Genomic DNA, 19,372 nt, shown 5'->3' with positions numbered 1-19,372 from the left:
ACTTCAGTGGGGCCAGGGTTTTATCGAATAAGACGATTTGTGGGGTGAGAGTGTTAAATCTTTTTTTCATTGAGAAACCCTATAGCTATTTGAGAAAGGGGAAAGAAATGGATGAGGGAAACCAGTGTTCTAAAGCAGGGGCGGGCAAACTTTTTGGCCTGAGGGCCACATCGGGTTTCTGAAATTGTATGGAAGGCCGGTTAGGGGAGGTTGTGCCTCCCCAAACAGCCAGGCATGGCCCGGTCCCCATCCGACCCCCCCTGCTTCTTGCAGTAGTTTGCCCACCTCTGTTCTAAAGAGATTACAACAAAGATGGCTCCAAAACCTAGGTCTGTATTCTGTAGTAAAGGAGATAAAGAGGGATATTCCCTCTTCAATACATTCCAATTAGCCATCCTTGAAGTATACAAAATTCTTAAAGGTTTAATGCCACAAGACAGTATCCCTTATTTTTATATATATATAGTATTCCAATATTCCACAGAAATGACCCAAACTCCTTCAGTATCGCTAATGCAAGGGGTAGTGTTTTGTATTATTAAGGCAAAATTAGGCTCCTAAACCTTTGTTTTAGCTCCTAAATAAGTGACCTGATTTTCAAAAGTGCTGAGAACCCTGCAGCTTCCACTGAAGTCAGTTGGAGCTGCTGGGCGCTCAGAACTTTTGAAGATCAGGTTACTTACTTATGTACTTAATAATGGATTTAGGAGACTAACTTCAGACTCCTAATTTTAGAAATCTTGGCTTTAATGTATAAGACTGCCGTATTCTTTTGCTAATGGCTGAGCAAGTATTAAGTGAGGAGCAAAAGGGCCATACACCTAAGCTAAGGAAAGGCTGGACAGAGTGTCTTTGTACAGCGAGTAGTTAACTTGTGTAGCATTAAATACCAAAGGCACAATGGGAGCAGCAAGTATAAATAACATCTAACAGTTCGACAAGAACTTTGCAGAAAAGAAAATATTTTGGGTGCAGCTGCTAACTTCAAGTGGGGGTAGAGGGATGTTACATAGACCCAGCTAGCCTTTAGAAACAGTGTTATATCTGGGTGACAGAAAAAGGACAACTGCGGGATTGTGCTTTTCCAAGATGGTCACTGTGGTTTGTTTTTTTAAACTATGTAACTGTGAGGCTGTTTTCTGGGTACTGCAATTTAAGTGGAAGGGGCCTGCTAGTCTGTCTGTTAGGGCACTCCCAGGGAGGGAAATGGACCCTGCTCCCTTGTGGAGATTTCATATTGTCCAAAAAAAGTTGCTGTAAAGAAGGTGAGAAAGCAACTTGTGGGCCTTGAGCTGAGCAATGACAGTCAAGGCACAAAGTATTTCGCTGATTTATTCCCTGCACTGAGGTAACTATTTCCATTGTAAACTGGAAAAGGGAAGAAAAGCCAGGTATCATGTTTGTAAAGAGCCTTCCTAGAGAGTGAACGTACTACCGAGTAACTGGCAGGGTCGCTGGATTCAGTGCGGTGTCGAGGATTGCTATGGGATTGCAGTGCTGTGGGAAGTTTCCATCTTTCAGGGGACATGTCAAGCCAAGGCCTGACATGTAAAGATTCTGTAGCACCTTTTGTAAGAGTAGGTGTGTTAACCCTACTGTCTATTTAGCTAGCAATTGTCTGCCTATCTACAATTCCCCCTGCATATTCATCTGGGCAGGATATTCTTCTTCATGTCCTGTCCTAAAAGGTCATGGGGTGTTACTGTACGCTGTCGCTGTGCTCCATCTCAGAGGCATCTGCATTTTAGTGATAGAATGATCCCTATATCTTAGGTACTTCGCAGCAGTTGTGAGGTTTAATTCATTGTGTTATTTATTAACTGTTTGATTATCACATGGGATGTTTTTGTCTTTTATCATTTTTCTATCAGCCATGGGTGAATGCTTTTCATGAAGCGATCATTCTATGTCTGACCTCCTGCTCAGTCCTCCTGCTCAAAATAAATCAGCACAACACCTTCAAAAGATGAGCCTGGGAGCTTAAATTCATATCTTTGCTAGACACTAAAAATCATGGTTTAATAAAGACACTGGATTTATAGCTTATTAGGACAGTCTGTCACCCACTAATCCCCATTTTTTGTCCTGTGACTGCAGAGGTGTTAATGGGCCACTTCATCTTGAATGATCTCTTAGAATATGTGTTAACTACTTATGCTAAACAATCTGTACCAGCTTGTATGTAGCTTTGACACACTTTCTGGACCCGGAAGAGCTCTCTGTAGCTTGAAAGCTTGTCTCTTTCACCAACGGAAGTCACTCCAAAGAAGATATTACCTCACCCACCTTGTCTCTGGATTATCTTTCAGTATTTCAGTGGGTTTGTAATACCAAATGCAGCCTAGCACATGATAGTGCTCAACGAGTGCAAGGCCCGATAAATCTCTTTTGTGTTTCCTTCAGCAACAACCCCAGATCCTGTGCAGGAACTAACTAATTTTTCTTGTCTCTGTGAAGTAAATACAACAACTGTGTATTAGGAGGAACACTCCAGATGTGCACCACTTAGCTGCTGATCTGTAAATTGGGCCACAGGTGAATACATATGGGAATACATTGGAAGTGACCAGAAAAGGACTATGGGCATAACAGCAGTGGGAATCTGTAGTGTCTTTTGCTTTTCCAACATGTTTTTAATACCATTAAAAAAAATACCACGGTGCTTCTGTTACAGTGGGGAGGAGAGCATGTGCTCCTCAGACCTTTATGGCTGCTAGCTACTTACTCTCCTTCCCCTCGGCAGTTAGATGCCCAATAGTTACTGTAACGGTTTCTCAGTCCCCCGTCTTTCTCTTTTCCATAACTTCTGAGGAGATAAGTGGAAGGGAGAGGAGGGGAAGGGCTCAACTCAGAGCTGAATCTGAGCTGCATTAGTGCAGATATTGTGAAGTCTGGGAGAACCTATATCTGCCATTTAGGAGAAGCGTGATGGGTTTGGTCACAGAGACCCCCTTGGGACTGTCACCTGCCGTGCTGAGATTACCTCTGAGACCGTTTTCCCTGCCAGCTTGGGACTCCAGAACCCTGCCTTGTTGAGCCAGACACACTAGCCTGCTGCAACACAGACTCAGGTCTGGTCCACGCCCCCAAAGCTACAGACTTTAACCAAAAACTGCTCAGCAGGTCACCTATTTCCAGCACCCAGACATCCAGCTCCCAATGGGATCCAAACTACAAATAAATCCATTTTACTCTGTATAAGCTTATACAGGGTAAACTCATAAATTGTCCAACCTCTATGTCACTGATAGAGAGATATGCACAGCTGTTTGCTCCCCCCAAGGTATTAATCACTTACTCTGGGTTCAATAATAAACAAAAGTGCTTTTATTAAGAATAAAAAGTAGGATTTAAGTGATTTCAAGTAATAACAGACAGAACAAAGTAAGTCACCAAGCAAAATAAAGCAAAAACACGCAAGGCTAAGCCTAATACATTAAGAAACTGTTTACAGGTAAAATCTCACCCTCAGAGAAGTTCCAATAACCTTCTTTCACAGATTAGACTCCTTCCTAGTCTGGGCCCAATCCATTCCTCTGGTAGGGTCCTTGTTAGTTCCAGCAGACATCTTAGGTGAAAAACAGGTGTTCTCATGATTGGCCACCCCCTTTGTTCTCTTTCACCCCCTTTTATAGCTTTGGCACAAGGCAGGAATCTTTTGTCTCTCTGGGCCCCCCCCTCCGTCTAAATGGAAAAGTATCAGATTTAAGATGGATTTCATTATCAGGTGACATGGTCACATGTCACTGAAAGACCTCATTCTTCATTATCCACCCACATCTACACAGGAACATCCACAACCAATTGTCCTAGTCAATGGGAGCCATCAAGATTCTAAACCGCCATTAATGACCCCCACTTTGAATAATTACAATAGGACCTCAGAGTTATACTTCATATTTCCAGCTTCCGATACAAGAATGATACATGCATACAACTAGGATGACCACACTCGGTAGATTATAAGCGTTGTAATGATACCTTACAAGAGACCTTTTGCCTAAAGCATATTCCAGTGACACCATATTCATGTTCATAAGCATGTTTTCCTAAAGCATATGGAGTGCAACGTCACAAGAAGAATGGGAAGTTAGATTACCGAGGAGCACCTGTTGGTGTTTCCGAAAAGTTCGGTGCTGATCCTTCCATTTCTGGGCCACGTACTGGACACTAGGAATACATTTACTTCTAACTCCCAGAATGGGTTGCTGCCAAATGTTCCTGCTGTAGTTATTGCGTATTTCTTGTTTATACTAAGGCGTATGTGTACACTGCTAAATGCTGGGCACAGGCTAGTGTGGGTAACAACGGCAGCGAAGACAGCGCAGGCTCCAGGGTGGGCTAGTGAGAAGAATATGTCCCCAGAGCCCGTGCTGGGTCATGCATTGGCTTCACTGCTACTGTTACCTGGGCTAGCTGGATTCACGTTAGCTCGGGTAGGCTATTGCTAAACTCACTCTCCACCAATCGGGCAGTGCGAGGAGGGGAACTTCAAGTGGCATAAATTAGTTACACTCACTTGAAGGCCCCTTTACGCTACCAGAGGGGCGTAAAGTGTAACTGAGAATCAGGCCCTGAGTAGTGATGTCAGAATTTGCCCCAGAGCTAAGGACAAGTGCATGTCCTGAGAATCTTAACATTTCAATCGGATCCCGCCGTCTCCCCAGCATGAGACAGCTCGTTACGCCAGAGTCACGCTTCCCCTGTGCCATAGAGTGAAGATGAGCTGATGGTTGGTCACTGTTTCCATGTGTTGACTAATGGAGGATTAGAAATAAAATTGCTACTTCTCTGTATCCACTCCGCATGGTTGTGTCAGGCCAAAACTGCAGCCGATGGGCCACATCCTGACCCTGCTGCTGCATGGGGAGGAACCTGGCCACAACCCCACAGCCTGGCCAGTATGAGCACCCAGGGATGCTAAGCAGTTCCTGGGGGAACTGGCTTCCTGGGCAGCAGTTGAAGAGCTATTCTGCAGCCAGGCAGCCCCATTCACTCCCACGGAAGAAGCGACTGGTGCTCGGAGGGATGTTGGGTGGAAGTGGTGCTCTCTCTTCTCCAGTATTGCCACTTGCCAGCTCTCATAACTTGAGCATGAGTTTTGCGATATTTGGAGTTTTTCTTAAAGCCCCAGCTCCTGGAGTCATGTGATTGTAGGAGACTCCCAGCTTTCGTTAATAAACACAGAGTACATTTCTGTTCTCATGGTTGCCAAGAAAGGCTTGAAACCTTGGCCTGACTGCCTCCTGAAGTCTCCAACCCCACCAGGCAAATGAAAAGAACCCAAAATGGGTCATTCTTAAATTCCATGTATTTTAAGCCTGTCTCATGGAGCGAGGGAAGGCTCACTCGTGGTTTTTGGCTGGCCATACTGCTTCTCTACCAGTGCAAGGCTCTCCTCTGCAGAATTACAGGACTAGGATTTGGCCTAGTATCAGTGCAATAGTATAGCTGTATATCCTGCTTTGTACTAGTGATAGCAAACCGCCAAAGGGACCAAATCCCTACATTTTGTGTGTGTCCAAAGCTGCTGAAATCAGTGGGAATTTTGAGTACATAAAGAATGCAGGGTCAGGCTCCTCATTTGGAGACAAGTTACCAATCAGCGTCCATCAGCTGAGGGCTTTTCTGATCTGCTGAGGTCTGCCAAAGGGTGCTGGAAATCTTGCAAGAATAGATTTCTCGGTTGCTTCCATGTGCTCACTTGTAACAAAGATCCCCCCAAGAGTGGCTCTGTCTAGAAACAAGTAGAGCAGATGTGTAAGCTCTGCAGGGTAGGGGCCATTTCTTTGCTGTATGTTTGCAAAGAGCTTGGCATTTCGGGGCCCTGTTGTCACAGATCCACAGGTCTGGTCCCTGGGAGAGCTCCTTCAATGCGTCAGCCCCCTTAGGGTCACACTCTCTCACTGGGGTAAACCCCGTGGCTTCACAGTCTCCTGGGACCGAAACTCGGAGCCTTCTGCACACCTGCTTTATGCCATGAGCTCCCTGCAGCAAGTCCACCTGGATTGGACCCCGGAGGGAGACTTACACACCTAAAGGGAGCAATGCACCCCCAGTTTCCTTTATCTGGAGTGACTCCCAGACAGCGCTGTAAAAGCAGAAGGGCGTATTAGATGTCTGGAACGCAGCGTCGAAAGTCCTTGGTTATCACAGAGAGCAGAGCGTTACAGCATAGGCCATCTGGGTCAGTTCAGAGCCCAGAGCTCTCCTCTGACCCTTTCTTAGTCCCAGTCCAGAAGCTTTTCCTGCTTCCAGCAACCCACCCTTAACAACCCCCCAGCCCCTCCTCAGTCCTTTGTCCTTGTTCCCAGGCAAACATTGTCACCTGGCCCTCCTCCTAGCCCTTTGTTCTCCAGCTGCTCAAACCAGTCTGGCTTTCTGCGGAGGGGTGGATCTTCCATAGTTGTTATTTGCTAGGTACCAAAAGTCCGAGCAATTGTCTTCTGAGACTCTTCATAGCATGGGGTCAGGCCCAGACAGCCATACCTGGAGCTCTGCAAAGGGTACACAACCTTTTCCCCCCACCCAGTTAACCATGCAGCACATGGGGGAAACTGAGGCACACAGCGTATTCATACAAAACATGATGAAGAATTCTCACTTCATCACATCTGTCCTCTAGGCACTCCTGCAATATAAGCAATAATATTTATTTTTTCAAAAAAGAGGTTAAGTTTAATCTTATCGAGACCAGTTCTCTCCTCTCTGCTCTATCCTGCACTGAAATATTCTTCTCCCACACAGGCGTACATCAGGAGTAATAGTAACTATATTGATGAAACTGGTGCGAGAGGAGAAGTGGAGCCATTGGCTTCAGTGGCATGTCACTGGTGTAACACGAGAAATTTGGCTCCCAGTATTCATTCAGGCTTCTTCCTGAGAGAAATCGGGTTAGCTTTATACAGAGGGAGATCTATTTTGTTCGGCATTAGTCAATCAGTTTGTATTGTTTTGTATGTGCATCGAGCAACTGTGAGGAGGGCCCACTGTCTCAGTTGCTAAATAACGCCCCCTTACTCATACCTATGAGGTTCCCCAGAGGTTTATTCAGAGGGGAGTAGGACACGGTCACACTGGGTGAGAGGTAAAGTAGAGTGAGATTTGGTTTAAAAAAAGGCAGCTACGGCAGGATTTGGGGTAAAACACAGACACCGATAAGCAGACGGAGGAAGGAGGCCATTCTGTCTAGTTCTGGACCAATGAAATTCCCCAATCTAGGTGAAAGTGCTGCTGTTTCCCTGGTATATCTCATCTGCAATGTGAGACTTAAAATTCTTGTCTGACACGTGGGGGGCTTGCGGGGGAGAGGGGCTTGGAGGGGGAGGATTTAAATGGATACAAAGAAGGCTGGCCTCTCACAGGAATGGAATCCAAGCCATCCGAAATATCTAAAGCCTCCTATGTTGGCATGTGCTCTCAGACCGAAGCCTATTAAACGTAGAACAAGGGACAATTACTCCCCATCTTAGTCTGCAGCTCTCCTCAGGGCTAGGCAGGAGGGAAGGAAAGACAGGGAAAGAACATGCGTCTCACACAGATTTTTATGCAGTGTTTTCCTTACATTAGCAGAGAGGTGACTGTCAACCAGACCCACATTTGACTGTGAAAATTAGAGTCATTAAGAACACCCAGTGTTTCAAGAGATTTTATTTTCTATGCTAAAAGAATAGAAATAATTAATAATCATCTGTGTTGTTTTTGATGGGGTGGGCTAGTCCTTTGTGTGTTAATCTAATGGGAAGAACGTTGAACTGTGGATAGACCTTTCTATCTCGCCATCGTTCCAGGTAGGTAGGACTTGTCTGCGGGCGTAAGATCAATGGTTTTGCTGTTAGCAAAGCTAGCCTGGAATACAGCCTTAAAACAAGAAGAACTAGTGCTCACCCAAGCTAAGTTTCTCAGCTCTGCAACGCAGCTCCTGCTCCTCTTACAGGAAAGAAGGATGCTCTTGTAGTTAAAGCGCTAGCCTCAGAGACAGGAGATCAGCGGTCACTTCCTGGCTCTGTCACAGACTTCCAGCGTGACCTTGGGCCAGTCATTTAATATCTTAAGGCCTCATTTGTAAATCGGGGATAACGTTTCCTTTCTCGTAACTTTTGTCTTGTCTGTGTAGACCAGGGGTGAGCAAACTTTTTGGCCTGAGGGCCACATCTGGGAATAGAAATTGTATGGTGGCCCATGAATGTTGACAAAATTGGGGTTGGGGTTTGGGAGGGGGTTCGGGCTCTGGTTGGGGGTGCGGGCTCTGGGGTGGGGCCAGAAATGAGTTCAGGGTGCGGGAGGGGCTCCAGGCTGGGTGAGGGAGTGGGGTGCGGGGAGAGGGAGGGTTCCAGCTGTGGGGTGCGGGCTCTGGGGTGGGGCTGGAGATAAGGCGTTTGGGGTGTAGGAGGGTGCTCTGGGCTGGGACTGAGGAGTTCGGAGGGCGGGAGGGGGATCAGGGCTGGGGCTAGGGCAGGGGTGCAGGCCCCGAGCGGCGCTTATCTCAAGCGGCTCCTGGAAGCAGTGGCATGTCCCTTCTCCGGCTCCTACGGGGAGGCGCAGCCAGGCGGCTCTGCACGCTGCCCCATCCGCAGGCACCGCCCCTGCAGCTCCCATTGGAGCACCGGAGGGGGCCATTGGAGTGTGTAGGAGCCAGAGCAGGGCCATGCCGTGGCTTCTGGGAGCTGCATGGTGCGGCCCCCGACCCTGCACCCCAGCTGAAGCGGGGCAAGCCCCAGACCCCGCTCTCCAGCAGGAGCTTGCACACCGGCTTAAAACGGCTGGTGGGCTGGATCCAGCCCGCAGGCCATAGTTGGCCCACCGCTGGTCTAGACTGTAAGATCTCAAAGGTCAAGGGCTGCCTTTTCCTATGTGTACGTTCAGGACCTGGCACAATGGCTGCCCCCTCTCACTATTAGCATTTGTACTTCTCAGTAGTTAATGCATTAACCTCTGGTCACCTTCTCCAGACCTGAGGATGAGCTCTGTGAAGTTCAGAAACTTGTCCCCTCCACCAGAGGTTGGCCTAATAAAAGATATTATTTCACCCACTTTGCATCTCTCTCAATGCATTCTATATTTGATCCCGCTGTGGATTCTTCTCAATCAGTGACAATCTATGTTGATCTATTGCACAGTTGCTCCAAAACATTTAGGGAGGAGGGTTTTAATGACCAAACTCTGCCTCGCTATAACGGAGAGCAGAATTTCACCCTACGAATCCAGTTTTGGTGGTGATGTATCCTTTCATCTTTCCCATGGAGAAGAATAGGCACATCAATGGGTTTTAGCAGCTGTTTTCCATCAGACATTTTCCTTTGTGCGTGTTAAAAATGAGGCTTTGATGTAATCCCCCCCCCATCTACATATTTCTTTGATATTTTGAAAGTGATCTTAATGTATGTGTAAAGCAACAGAGAGTCCTGTGGCACCTTTAAAACTAACAGATGTATTGGAGCATAAGCTTTCGTGGGTGAATATCCACTTCGTCAGACGCATCATTAATGTATGTGTGTCTGTCTGTCTCAGGCACTCCATGAACTTTGACACTCCCTTGGTTTCTTTTGACAGGGACACATGTGTAGCAAAGGAACACACTGACCTGCCCGCTTCCCACTCACTCAGTCCGGAGTGTATCCCCACTGACCTACAGCACAGCAAAACAGCATGGTCAGGAGGAGTTAAACCACGGCTGAAGAACAGGTGAGAGAGAAGATGGTTTTCCTCATGATTCTCTTCCCGCCCTCTACCTATTCCGGTTATTTATGTACTTTGAATTGCATTCTGGGACAGATCCTCAGCTGGGTCCGTTGTCAAACACAACTTCCCTCGTTGGGGAGAAGCGTCAATTTATACCCGTGTAAGTGTCAAGTTTTTGAAGCGTCAGGAAGTGGGATTGTGTCAGAGTCATTAATTCACCTCACACTTAGCCCTTCGCACACCTCCAGTGTAATGCCAGGGAAATAAACTCAGTCTTGTGCCCTGAGCAAGGGACAACTTTGCTGTCGTTGATAACGTTTGTGTGGGGCTGTGCACAGAGTAGCTAGTCACTCTTGTTGCTGATATGCCCAAGGGGAGACTGGTTGACTTGGGTGTGCTTTCCTTTCCTCTCCTTTATAGAACTTTGTCAGTCCTGGAGAAGACAATTAGAGAAGTAGGGCCAAATTCAGCTTTTCACTGCACTGGGGTAAATCTGGAGTAGCTCCATTGCTTTGGACCAAGGGATAGATGTGTAGAGGTATTGAGGCAGCTGAAGATTAGAGCTGTGCAAATAACGCATTTTTTGATTTGCTGGGAATTCTGAAAAATCAAGGAAAATTTTCAGTGAATTGTAAAGTGAAAAAAGAGTTCATTTCAGATTGAAAGAAGCATTTCATTTTGACAAAATCCAAATGTTTCCCTTTTATTTTGACCATTTTTAATTGTTTGTTTGTTTTTGTAAAACTAATGGAAATTTTGAAACAAAAGGTTGTTTTGAACTGAAAATAAATCAAAACGCTTCGAGAGTTCAAGTTTAGTACTTCCTGCTTGTAGATCTTTCATTCCCAACAGTAGTTACTTGAGAGAAGCATCACAGTTTAGTGCTTCATTGTGATATTTTCCCATCAGAGACAGTCACGGGGTTTTTTATTACACAGAGGGTAGCATTTCAGGCTGTGTCTGCTACCTGTCTATATTGTGTATCAATGGTTGACACTTTGGTTCCAAACAGGAAGTAGCCTTAATGTAGAAGAATTTGAGAGTGGGAGGGAATATGCTGCAAGGCCTTAACCTTTGGCTGTGCCAGCAGGGGCAGCCCCACAACTCGTTTGCTTTCTGTAAACACATCCGAAATGATGAAGTGCTTTGGATCGCCGATTGTCTAAAGCGTTCTGTGAAATTCGGGATGGAAAATAAGTGTTTCCAGTCTTTGGGAAACTCCAGGATTCTAGGGCCAGATTCTTAGCTGCTGGAAATTGGGGTCTGTTGAAATCAGTGGAGCCGCACCTGTGTTCACCAGCTGAGGATCTGTCCTGGAGTTGGCATCGTTAACTATAGAATGCCGTGTAATTTTTGAGTACCGCCTGCCTGATTCTTTGTTGCCCAGCACTTTGTGGAGAGCAAAGTGAGTATAAAATGCTACTAGATCGTAATGATCTCGTTTTACAGCCACTCTGCACAAGCATGAATGGCTAGACACGGTGCAAAGCAGTGAAGAATCAGGTCTAGAGAGTCCAGCTCAGCTACTCTCTTCAGGAATAGCTCAGTGGTTTGAGCATTGGCCTGCTAAACCAAGGGTTGTGAGTTCAATCCTTGAGGGGGCCATTTAGGGATGGGGGGCAAAAAATTGAAAGGTTTTGTATGAAAGAGGTGCTGACTCCTTAGTCATCTGAGCTATATTACATATTTGAGTCAAGTTACATATATGGTCTGTATTTTTAGGTTTATTAGCCACTGCAAGCCACCAGAGGAGGCTAGTGGAGAATTACCGCTGTGCCGGGTAACTCTCTGTTGGTGTAAATCTGGTGGAGGTAGCTCTGCTCTCTCCCATCTCCAGGGGAAGGGGAAGGAGGGGCAGGGAGGGAAGGGATCATGTCACATCTGAGCTCATCTTTGCCTGCCCCTTCACTGATGTAAGGTCCCTCAGGGACATAAGTTAAGTTGACCCTGGCAGCTTGAGCTTGCCCCAGGGCTGAATCAAGTAGTAGCAGCCAGCAGCTGCCCTGCTCTCCACTCTGTCCAGGCTGTGAGAGATTGAGACCATAGGGCCTGGAGACTGCTCTCACAAGCTCAGGGGCAAATCAGGAGAACTCAGTTGAAACCAGAGGGTCAGATCCCCTGTTGGCGTCGATCAACTTATCTGTGAGTTACCCCAGGGAAGGGTCTGGTTCAGAATCTATGTAGTATGTAAATGCGTACATACATATGTACATACACTGGTGTGGGGACAGCCAAGCCTTTTATGTGTGTAACGCCATTGAATTCAAGGGAGCTGCTTTTGATTTGCATCTGGGTAAATTGGAGGCGAATCAGGCACAGCAGTATGAACGTATAGCACAAAAAGAGTGGAATTCAGATATCCCATCTGAAACCGTTATCCAAAACAGGATCGTGTTCCTGGTGTCTGCTAATTACACTGCAAATCCCCTTTGCTATCTGCAGTTATTCACTGTCCCCATTGCATTGGGATAATCAGGCTTATAGTGTGACATATTTCCTGCCAGTCACCGGCTCTGTGCTGCTCATTATTGGAAATGAGCGAGAGTCGGAAAGCACATTCCATCCATTGTTTAGAAGTCTCTCCTGATGCGGTTGCTGCGTGTTTTCTAGCAGAGTGCGTGAGCATCTTAGTCTTTCTTGTTCTCTTGTCTTTTTTGAACTAATTATGTATTGACTGAAGAAGAACCAGAAAAATTGTTTGCATTAAACCTGTTGAGTCAGATCCTCAGTTGGCATAAATCAGCGTCGCTCTATGACTTCAACAGAGCTGTGCCGATTTATGCCAGCTGGGCCTGGGGGTCTGGCCCAGGGTCTTTTGTTTTGGCTTCACTTCAGGAGACTATAGTGGTAATGCTTGGGGAGACAGAAATAGCTGGAGTTTTCCCCTAAGACATAAGCTGAAAAGTATAAACGCCCTACAATACAATCAGGCACCCTTTCCGAATCTCTTCTTTCTTCCTCTTTTCCAGTAAAGGAAAGTACCGTGAAATTGTAGCAAGAACAGGGGAGAGGCTGTCTTTCAGACCCCTCCAGCCTTTCATTCCAACCTTCCTGTTCTCTAGGTAACACCAGGCAAGACCAATTAATCGGTCCTGACTTCTACTTGCCTAAGCCACAGTCACGTGTGAACTGCGTGAATGTTCTGGCAATGGAACCCAACCAGTATGGCTTCCCTTCAAATTTCGGATCTGATACACCCTTTCATTTAAAAAGAAGAACAGGAGTACTTGTGGCACCTTAGAGACTAATAAATTTATTAGAGCATAAGCTTTCGTGGACTACAGCCCACTTCTTCGGATACAGACTAACACTACTCTGAACCCTTTCATTTACTTTATATAGGGGGTTAAATAAATGCTACTGGTGGTTAAAAACTCTGCATTCAGAAAAGATTCCAGTAGGACACACTTGTGGGATCTAGTAATCAACGAGCATGTAGTTATTCTACATCAGCTCTCATATTAACAGCTAAATCCTGCTCACTGTATTCAAGTGCGTTGTCCAGTTAATGTCAGCTGAAGTCAGTGGGACTCTTCACTTGAGTAAGATGAGCCTTAAATCTAAGAGCTATTGCCTGTTAGCTGCACTTTTTACTGAATGACAGTTAAGCATCAGGTAATTAGTTAGAGCATAATCCAGTTACCAGCTCTGGGTGACCTTCGGCAAGTCACTTCACCATGTACGCTCTGGGTGACCTTCGGCAAGTCACTTCACCATGTATGCCTCAGTTTCCCCATCTGTAAAAGCTCACCGGATTTCAGAGCCTGGGCTCCGGCACGAGCAGGAATGCCTACACTGCTATTTGTAGCCCTGTAGCGCGAGCCTGAGTCAGTTGACCCAGATTCTGAGACTCACTGCTGCGGGTGTTTTTTGCTGTGTAGACATACCTTTAGTTCACAGCAAGGTGGGGTGTAAATCTACCCCATGTTAGCCTGCTGTTCACTCATTGTCCCTGTGCACCCGGCTGCTGCGCTCCAACGGTTTCCTAATGCAGTCGCGGAGTGACACCATGTTGAAACTGGACTAGATCAAAGCTCACTAGGGAACTTCCGGTAGACTGCAGCAGGGTTCGCACGGGCCCTTAGTGCACAGCAGGCTAGTGTGAGGTTGATTTACACCCCAGCTTGCCACAAACTAAATGCTCGTCTAGACAAGCTCTAAGTAAATGTAAAGTGATTTCAGAGATGTGTTAAAGCTCCCACAACTAGTGCAATGTGACAGGGCTATAAAGAGTCAACGTGGCACAACTCAGGTATCCTAAATGTAGCTTGGCAAGGACGGTAAACAAATAGTATTTGAATGTATCAGCTAAAGGCCAAAAGTGAAACCTGTCTTAAGCACTGGGAATGGGGCAAGCAATACCAGTGGGACCAAACTGGTCCACGCTAGAACTCAGGTGATCTCAGCAGATAAATTTTATCCTTGATCTTTGACTAAAGATCAAACAAGCAAGAAATCTTGGGGACACTTCAAAATGATTTCCTCAGGCAGAGAGTTGTCTATTGGAAACGGCCCATAATGTACTTCTCAATATATTTTGAATGATTTAAAATTATTTGAATTATTTAAAAGCCAGTTTGCAGTATATTCACAAGACTCACCTAAACTGTGTGAAGTATGTCCTTTTTTAACTGGCGTACACTACTGTTAGTGGGAACATTGCCTGAGCATATGCAGAAGAATAAACATGTGTGCGTTCAGTTCTGTCCCATTTTTGCAAACCTTGTGGAGAGCTATGATTGGCCCTATGTTGATCTGGTGACATTTTGAGTAACGCTTCACTGACTTGAGTAATCTTTCTGGTGAGTTTTCATTATTCTTCAGTAATGTCTATTAAGGAACACAGCTTCCTCCCAGCCTGGCACCAAAACTTCTTCGAAGAGTTCTGTGAGTCTAAACAAACAGAATCAGTAAAGAGGAATAAAGCTGAGGCTATTAAGGTTGATTTTCTCTCTAATTGACCTAGTCCGATGTGCTATTTTGAGAACCATGACTGCACCTTAATTATGAATGACGTCTCTTTGAGTGGATTGTGGCTTCACGCTGTAGAAATCCTAATAGGCTTTCTGAGTGTTTTAGTTTTCATTCACCTTCTGCTTAATAGCAAAGCACAAGGACTGTAATGAGGAGTATGGCTCGATATAAATATGAAGCAGGAAGTGCAATGCACTTGATTTATTTTCAGGCTCTGGGGACTGATTGTCATTTTGGTGGATGCACATAGGACATATCCTTATTCTAACGATGCCCAGTATATTACTACAGTGAAATGTGACAAACTCTGAGACAGATCCTCAGCGGGTGTAAATCAGTCTAGCTCCATTGATGACAATGTTTTCATTATACAAATCCTTCTTCTCGGGTCTTTTTAACGTAGAGATTTTCTCTTGTGTATCTTAATTGCAGGCATGGGCCCTGATCCAGCAGGATAATCCTTGCTGGTTGACCGTTATATCCACCCATATGGACACAGGAGTCCATCCACATGGATTAGCTTTTACTGGGAAAATGTAGACTCACCAAAGGTTCTTTGATTCATATGTCAGCCATGAGTTTGATGAACATCTGTATACCTGTAGCCTCAACTGCATACTGTGATCGACAAATGAAGATCACCTGATTGGTGTGCTGACAATGGTGACTTAGTTGGTAGTCAGTCAATCTCAGTGATAGGCCCTTTACTGTGCATTGATTCATGTTCTAAAAGACTGAATTACATCCCATTATTCCCTGCATAGATCAAATTAAGTTAGTCAGCTGTAGACTTGGGTTCCTATGATACACCAGCTGATGAAGGGGCATTCCTTACAGAATCTTCCTCTTTAGCTTCAGCATCTTACTGAAACTTAGACATCAGTCTAAAGTTCTTCGTGTCCCCCATTATTATTGTCTGCCACTCTCCAGTAATATTTTCCCTTAAATTTTTTGGCTCTTGGTATGAAGCCCTCAACCAGCAATGGAAGCTCCATAATCCACAGAAGCAAAGGGGTTAATGTTAAATGAATCCTTCAAAGCTCAAAACTTCTTAAAAAATAGTAGATCCATTTGGTTAATTTTATAGCTAATTTTATAGCTGCCTTGAGGGCTGTAACATGTTTCCATCTAGCACTAGGTAGGGGGGAAGCTGTTGACTGAATGCTTTCCGTGTGGTTTTGAAGCATATATTTGTAAGCCCCTCCTACCTTCAGATCCACAAAGTGAGTGCTACATTTAAGAGAAGGTAGACCACCCTGTTAGACGTTTGGCAGCCCTCTCTGCCCAGTCTTGCTGAAATGCTTATTGCAACCACTTCTTGTCTTCAGAAGGACCTGATGGGGCTCTGTGGGTGATGCAGTATTATTTAAGTATGAGTTGGAGAAAGCATTTAATTTGAAGTTTCCACCCATGGCAGTGTACTGAATTAATGCACTAGCCTTTCATCTCTGCAGAGCTACCTTAGCTCATGAGTGAAGATGGGATTCGTGGTCTCACGCTAGACATTCACCCATATCTCAAAACTCTGTGTAATTTTGCTGAGTTGCCTTTCTCTGCTCAAGAGACACTTTGGACTGGAATAGCCAGAGCTATTGCAGGTCACTGAAATGCAACTGTGTGACATCGTTGAGAAATTTACCCAGTACTTTCTTATCCTGTGCCTGACTCTCGCTATTGCTGACCATCCTCCCATTTAATAAAGACTCAAAGCCGTGAATCAGCAAGTACTTAAGCATGTGCTTACGTTCTACCGACTTAAACGGGTCTCAAGCACAGTAATGAAGTCCATGCACTTAGGTGCCTGGCTGAATCAGGGGCTACATTCACATAAAAAAAATTTTTAAATCAAACTTAGATCCCCAGCAAGACCGTGCAGAGCACTTTGACAGGACCATGGACTGCAATGGGGTTTCCTGGGTGTAAAAAATAGCCCATATAAAAGATGGAGAAACCTATTGATTACTTGAGAGAGAGCCTGACATGTAAAGAGCTCCCTTTATTTAGGCTTGCAGTGAAAATGGAGGTTTTACCCTGTAAGGCAGACCATTGTGTTTTCAGGTGAGAGATTACTCATTTAGTGTGGATTTGCTAAGCCATGTGCATGTGGTACCTTGGAAGGCAGTTGTTATGTATGGCCACTTTTGCAGTAACCACTTCTTAAACAACATGTCCCTTTTAGGTTAAATTATTTTTATAGCCAAGTTCTAAACCCTGACAATAGACTCGGGGTAATTTTTCAGTGCTGGCCCTGGCATCCATTCTCTCCTCACTTTATTGATGTCATGTCGGGAACCCCTTGATGAACTATTGAGATGTGAGAATCGGGGGGATTCACTGGTGTGGTATAAGGATGTCTTTGTGCAGTCGAGATCCCATTATCCCTGTTCTTTTCATCTGATATTCACCCCAGTGCTGATATATACGTACGGCAACCTTTATACAACACAACTGCTCCACACTGGATAGGAATGGCACCAAAATGTACAGCTCCCCTAATCTGCTCATTTCCCCTCCAAAGGTCTTTGCAGTGTTTTGCAATGAAGCCCGTAGTGAAGCACTCCAAAGGAATTCTCATGGGGTTTTGCTAACAGTGTCATTTTTGTGTGTGGAGGAGGCTGCAGTTATTATTGGTGATATCATTGGAAAAGGAACTTTGGATTTTATCTTGGGTTCTACCATGAAGCATTTTTTCCCCAGTGGAAGTGGTCAGCAGTTTTCTTCCCCTCCTTGCTTTTTCTTGCATCGCATTGTGACACTCAGCAGTTAACTTCTTCTAGCATGGTGCGTTGTGGGATGCCTGCTACCCCTGGAACTCCAGTGTGGCTTTAATTGGTCACATTAGTAGAATGGTTGGCTGACGAAACTTCCCTAAAACTCAGTGCCCTGCAGTCAGATCAGACTGTACAACTGCAGCAGAAAATGGAGCTCCTGGGGAACTTTTATATCTAAAAAGAGGCTGAAAGAAGAACAGAGAGCACAGAGAAAGGGCTTTGTGCAAAGCACCTTCTCCATACGATGTTGATTTGGCCAGAGGGTTGCTATCAAAAATGCTGATGTTTGCTATAAGGTAATGTCTCTGTTTTGGAACTCATCTTGCTTTGTGTTTTAGTATTCTTTGGAGGTGAGCTTAGAGAATTAGGGTCCAGATTCCCATTGTTCAGCACTTTATGTAATCTTTGCACGTACCTTGCCCTGGTATAAGTTACTGCACAAGGTGAAAGGCAATGGAGAATCCAGCCCTGCTTAACTGACATTCTGATGAACTGCAGGTGCAAAGAAGCGTCTCCACAGCTCTGCTGTCTTGTTATATGTTCTGCGATTTATTTGTTGGGAGAACTCCCGAGATACTACAGAGCTATTTTCTCCCACTGAGGTCTGTGGGTCAGATTCTCAGCAGCTGTAAATCAGCATTGACTTCAGTGGAGCTACTCTGATTTAAACCAGTTGAGGATCTGGCCCATACGTACACGCTCAAAAACTTTGCATTTGGGGCATGTATTTTTCCTCCTCTCCTCCATATATTTTTCAGTGGTTTTCACTATCTATCTATCTATCTATCTATCTATCTATCTATCTATCTATCTATCTATCTATCTATCTATCTATCTAACACAGCACACTGTTTACCACAATCCATAGCTTCAAGAGCTTTGTATAACTTCCTCACAACACTAGGAATTTCTCTAGTAAATCACTAGATATGTCAGACAGTGAATAAATTCCATGCTTGTTGTAAGTGAAGTCCTTAGGCATGATTTACAGTATCCATATCTTTGCACTATAAAATGAATAGGCATGTATAACAGTTGAGAAGCTAACTGTTCCTGACTAACCCAGACAGCTCCATAGTACAAGATAAACACTGAAATAAGAGTAATCTTCAACACACTGATAAAAGCAAGTGAATTTCAATTTCTCATTGTTGCCTTTTCCCATTGCTGTTTTTCTCTTTGTTTTTAAAGAGACCAAAAAGCTTTTCCCCAGGTATGCTTTATTTCTTTTCTCAAAATCAGCTCAGAAATTAGGATATTTTTTTTTCCTTTTTGATCAGGAACTCAGTCAAAATTAAGCAAATACTTTTCAGCTACTGGGCCTGATTTTCCTCTCAGCTACACTGATCTAAGTCAGATGAAACTTCCGTGACATGAAATGAGCAACACTGGTGTTAAAAAGGTGTGAGAGGAGAATCAGACCCGCTCTGGTTGTTACAAGGAGGGGGGAGAAAAATTGTTCTCGTTAACCACTGACGGTAAGACAAGAAGCAATGGGCTTAAAATGCAGCAAGAGAGGTTTAGGTTGGACATTAGGAAAAAAAATCATAACTGTCAGGGTGGTTAAGCACTGGAATAAATTGCCTACGGAGGTTGTGGAATCTCCGCCATTGGAGGTTTGTAGGAGCAGGTTAGACAAACGGCTGTCAGGGATGGTCTAGATCAGTGATTTTCAAACTTTTTTTCTGGGGACCCAGTTGAAGAAAATTGTTGGTGCCCACGATCAAACGGAGCTGGGGATGAGGGGCTTGGGGTGTGGGAGGGGCTCAGGGCTGGGGCAGAGGGTTGGGGTGCGGGGGTGAGGGCTGTGGGGTGGGGCTGGGAATGAGGGGTTCAGGGGCTCTGGACTGGGGGCAGGGGGTTGGGATGCGGGAGGGGGTCAGGGCTCTGGGCTGGGCGTGCAGGCTTGGGTGGGGCCGGGGATGAGGGGTTTGGGGTACAGGAGG

At 45.2% G+C, this 19,372-nt stretch overlaps 1 protein-coding gene across 5 annotated transcripts in view; it reads left to right on the top strand.

Annotated features, from left to right (window-relative positions):
- Positions 1–19,372, top strand: part of SHROOM3 (shroom family member 3) — a 138,608-nt gene that overhangs the window by 80,935 nt on the left and 38,301 nt on the right. For all 5 annotated transcript variants that reach the window (XM_054030076.1, XM_054030079.1, XM_054030074.1 and 2 more), the window contains exon 3: positions 9,553–9,684. In XM_054030076.1, coding sequence (XP_053886051.1) covers positions 9,553–9,684 — 132 coding nt within the window. The remainder of the gene's footprint in view (positions 1–9,552; positions 9,685–19,372) is intronic.

The sequence above is a fragment of the Malaclemys terrapin genome, chromosome 5 (assembly GCF_027887155.1).
Source record: "Malaclemys terrapin pileata isolate rMalTer1 chromosome 5, rMalTer1.hap1, whole genome shotgun sequence".
Lineage (NCBI taxonomy): Eukaryota > Metazoa > Chordata > Testudines > Emydidae > Malaclemys > Malaclemys terrapin.
The sequence above is the reverse complement of the archived record's forward strand: the minus strand, read 5'-3'. Positions and strand labels throughout refer to the sequence as shown.